The 4,384-nt window shown below is 34.8% G+C and overlaps 1 protein-coding gene across 2 annotated transcripts; it reads left to right on the top strand.

Moving 5' to 3' along the window:
- The first annotated feature begins 415 nt into the window (after positions 1 to 415).
- LOC139862191 (uncharacterized) lies at positions 416 to 4,094 on the top strand. Of its 2 annotated transcripts, none has more exons than XM_071850749.1 (4): positions 416 to 616; positions 1,509 to 1,768; positions 2,888 to 3,339; positions 3,769 to 4,094. In XM_071850749.1, exons 1-4 carry the CDS (start codon positions 501 to 503, stop codon positions 4,036 to 4,038), a joined length of 1,098 nt encoding a protein of 365 aa, XP_071706850.1. In that variant the 5' UTR covers positions 416 to 500; the 3' UTR covers positions 4,039 to 4,094. The 2 variants fall into 2 exon arrangements, with proteins under 2 accessions (XP_071706850.1, XP_071706851.1); XM_071850750.1 differs by having other exon boundaries at positions 505 to 620.
- Positions 4,095 to 4,384: the final 290 nt, after the last annotated feature.

Below are 4,384 nucleotides of genomic sequence, written 5' to 3'. Positions count from 1 at the left end.
GAGATGAAATTGTGTTTTTAATATGTAGCCAACAAAGGTCGAACTCCTGACCTCCCGTCAAGGAGGCAGACCACCAACCACTGAACCATGTCACATCACAACTTGGGTTTAGACCTAACCGTGTATTACTCGTTTTAATATGAAATTGTGTTTTAACCGTGTATTACTCGTTTTTAGAAATTTGGCAAATATAAAAAAAATGTGTATTAACAAAACAAGTGTTCATTTGATGATAAGACTTTGTAAAGGCGTTGACATAGCGTGACATAAGAGCAAGTAAAACCATTGCCACCTTCTCGACTCATTCATAGTTAATAACACTGAATCAACTCTTTTTCTTGCACGATCCAATATACTCTCATTAGAATATACATTTTAATTTCCCCTATATATATAACATTATTATATATGACACTTATAATTATATTAATGGTCAACTTAGTTGCATCAATCCGTATAGAACAAGACTTGCAGGTTCCTAGATCTAAGTCATTCGTTTGATGGCGAATCAAAGTGCCTCAGGTGGGAAGAAAGTGGTGGTTATTGGTGGCGGAATTGCTGGATCATACGTTGCTAAATCGTTACAGTTTCATGGAAATCTTACACTAATTGATCCGTACGTATGAATATTTCCTTCATCTTGTTTCTCAGAAATGATCTTATATATTTCTTGGAGCTGAAAAGTTGCAAATTTAATCTTGTTACCTTATATGCTGGATTAAAAATATTCTATAATCTTATTTCTATGGATCAATAATTTGTTAATAAATGAGGCACACTCAAACAAGCTAGATGGTTAATTAAGCAAACTAATTTTTGAAAGCTAAAAATCATCATGAATATGTCCAATGTCTTTAAATTTGTCTTACAGTTGAATTTGAAAACCAAGTCATTAATAGTACATTCAATTCATATTTGAATGAAACTGGTGTTTATATATATGTTTTTTGTTTATTTGTTTTTTTTGCAAAATAGCTAAAACTCATATAGAAACGAGGTTGTTTTCCAAAGGAAAACGCCCTCAACAGAGAATACAAAAACACAGAAAAATGGGGAAACTCGCATCTTCAAAACAACCATCTAAACATAACTATCTATAAACCGATAAACGAGCCTCCCCTAATAACCGGAAAAACCTTAAAACAAACAAACCAATACTAAATCAAAAACTACATGATAATAACTAGAACCAAACCAAACTAACTACATGGTGTTTATATATGTTGGAGAAGTTAGCCGATTCAATTTAAACCCCGAGGGTAGCCTAGTGGCGGGGACTTGGTAATCTCTAGTTCAGACCCAAGTTCAACCCCTGTGTACTACACTTTGGGGTCATGCCTTTAAAATTAAGCCGGTTTAGTTTAACTTACGGTGTACAGGTTATTTAATTGTGATCAATAGCATTCGAATTGTAAGTAATAGGAAACTGTACTTATATGAGAAAATTCTTTAATATAGCAACTACAAAGTGGTTAGTTTCTTGGCTTATATTTAACATGTATAAACAGGAAGGAATATTTAGAGATTCCATGGGCAAGCTTAAGAGGAATGGTGGAACCTAGTTTCGGCGAACGATCTTTAATCCTGCATAAACACTACTTAACGGGTTCACGTCTCATCGTATCCGATGTCATTGAAATACGGGATTCTGAAGTCCTTACATCCGAGGGTCGGTTGGTCCCCTATGACTATCTTGTTATAGCTACTGGTCATGTGGACCCATTTGCACCAAAAGCCAGAGCTGACAGACTTAAACAATACCAAGCAGGTAAAAACAATTTCAACCCATATCAATAGAGGTGGTAATTTTAACCCAAATCACTATCTTTTTAACCTGAAATGATTTTGTAATAATTTCTTCACCAAAATTTCTCCTTTGTAGGAAGGTCCTTTGAGAATCAAAATATTCTTTAAAACTGCAATGTCAATGTTATAATTGTATATATATATATATATATATATGTATATATATATATATATATATATATATATATATATATATATATATATATATATATATATAATATAACACATGGTTTATTAAACAAAGAAGAGGGTGCAGCTAACAGTCATAATTAGTGGATTGCTTATGTGGGTCGGGTAACGGGTCACAAGTAATTCACATCAAAAATGATTTTGTACGGGTCAGGTTAGGTTATAATCCAACCCGTTTGACTCGCTACTCATAGAATACATCCCTAGTTGGCCATTGGCCAGTTGACCCATTTGCATAAGTATACTCAAGGTTGAAAAAGACACGAGATGGGGTCGAGACGGTCGGGACCTTAAAACGTCGAAATGGGGTCAAGAAGGGTGTCGAGAGAGTCTAGACGGACGTGTTGACTTTTATATATATAAATATACATATACACTTATTTTAAGGCCTAAAAACCTTTGTTGACCAGTTTGTACCTATAATCGCTATTATTGTTAATATAATACATAAAAGTAACACTAAACTACGTCAATTTTGATCAATTTGACAGACTTTTGACCAATTTTAACCGAACTTTTGACCGGCGTTGACCCGACCTTTTCCGCATTTGACCTGACTTTTGACCATTGACTGACTTATTAGAAGACGGGACGGGGTCAAGACGAGCTAGCCACCAAAACGCCGCAACCGGCGTCACAACGGATGTCGTTTACAACACTGAGTATACTACTACCTCTAGTTAAAATGGCTTATAGTGTGCATGGAAGAAGATAATACTAACGCATACAATTTAACCAATTAAATTTCATATTTAATCACTCAAATGATACATCATGTGAACAGTCAACTGAACTATTAATCGAGAACAAATCAAATCAAACCCAGAATCAATCTTACAACTCTTCACTTATATGTTTCAGGCTGATGTGTTCCTTGTTATATTCATGGCAGAAAATTCAAAAATAAAAGCTGCTCAATCAATTTTGATCGTTGGAGGTGGACCTACTGGAGTAGAACTTGCAGGAGAAATTGCAGTTGATTTTCCAGAAAAGAAAGTAACATTAGTGCATAACGGGTACCGGTTACTTGAATTTCTTGGACCGAAAGCTTCTAAAAAGACACTTGATTGGCTCGTTTCGAAACGTGTTGAAGTAAAACTGGAGCAAACTGTAAATTTAGATGATGTTTCGGATGGAACCAAACTGTATAAAACTTCAGCAGGTGAAACTATCAAAGCAGATTGTCATTTTTTATGCACTGGGAACCCGTTGGCTACATCTTGGCTTAAGAATACTATTTTAAAGGATAACTTTGATTTTAATGGTAGTTTGATTGTTGATGAGTATTTTAGAGTCAAGGGCCGCAAAAATATCTTTGCCGTTGGAGATATTACTGATATCAAGGTAAGGTGCTACCACTTGCAATATGGGTTGTAATTTTGACCCATATGTAAGGGAAAATGGGTCTATTTGGGTCATTATACTTTTTCTGCACCGGTCAAATGGGTAATTAGTTTTTTGATTTTGATAAAGATAGCCCAGTGGTTGGGGCCCTGAGTTCCTTTGCAAGAGGTCTCAGGTTCGAATCCTGTCTAGGAGAAATATTTAGTGGTGGCCAAGGATGGGTTGGAAACAGCAAGAGAGTAATCCTGATGGGCTGCATACATCAGAGTATGGGGCTGAATTCGCCCTCTCGGTAGCCCGAACAGGGAAAACCTTCTACCTTTTACCTATTTAAACAGATTCAAAAGTTGCCCAACGTATATTCAAATATTATAATTACAATTTTGTATTCATAGAAAGCATTAATTAAAACATGTATGTTAATGACAGGAAATGAAACAAGGTTATTTTGCTAAAAAACATGCATTGGTTGCAGCAAAAAACTTAAAGTTGCTGATAAGGGGAGGAAATGAAAGCAAGATGTCGAGTTACAAGCCGAGTTCAGCCATGACCATAGTTTCACTTGGACGACATGATGCAGTGGCTCAGTCATCTGTTACTACAATGATTGGACTAATACCTGGATTAATCAAATCTAAAGACCTTTTTGTAGGGAAAACAAGAAAGGAATTGGATATTGATTCTCATGTCATTCATTGATGTTATATATCTCATTTTATTTTTGGATTTGAGAATGATATGGTTGCAGAGTGTGTATCAACTACTTGTTTTTTTTGTGTAATTATTTATTCATTGGTTGAATCCTATTGTTTATATGAAAGTTGTTGTGTGATGAGTAACCATTTTCTTACAAACATATATACCAAGAGAAACAAATAATGTATGTATGTAGTTATATAGTACCATACTCTTGTGCATGTTTTGGCAAGGTTTAGGTGAGTTATTTATACAATAAAAAAGTAAACCGTTTATAATTTTACACATAATACCAAATGGTGATGTTGTGGGTTCAACCGTATGTATATGCTATATGTGATGTAATTGC

This window comes from Rutidosis leptorrhynchoides, chromosome 8 (genome assembly GCF_046630445.1).
Source record: "Rutidosis leptorrhynchoides isolate AG116_Rl617_1_P2 chromosome 8, CSIRO_AGI_Rlap_v1, whole genome shotgun sequence".
Lineage (NCBI taxonomy): Eukaryota > Viridiplantae > Streptophyta > Magnoliopsida > Asterales > Asteraceae > Rutidosis > Rutidosis leptorrhynchoides.
Note: the sequence above shows the minus strand (reverse complement) of the source record. Positions and strands in the feature narration are given on the sequence as shown.

Excerpts from the sequence above, each read along its gene's own strand:
- LOC139862191 (XM_071850749.1), top strand. The coding sequence starts at position 501 with ATGGCGAATCAAAGTGCCTCAGGTGGGAAGAAAGTGGTGGTTATTGGT. Across the intron at positions 617-1,508 it reads AATCTTACACTAATTGATCC|GAAGGAATATTTAGAGATTC; the intron begins GTACGTATGAAT and ends ATGTATAAACAG. Across the intron at positions 1,769-2,887 it reads ACTTAAACAATACCAAGCAG|AAAATTCAAAAATAAAAGCT; the intron begins GTAAAAACAATT and ends TATTCATGGCAG.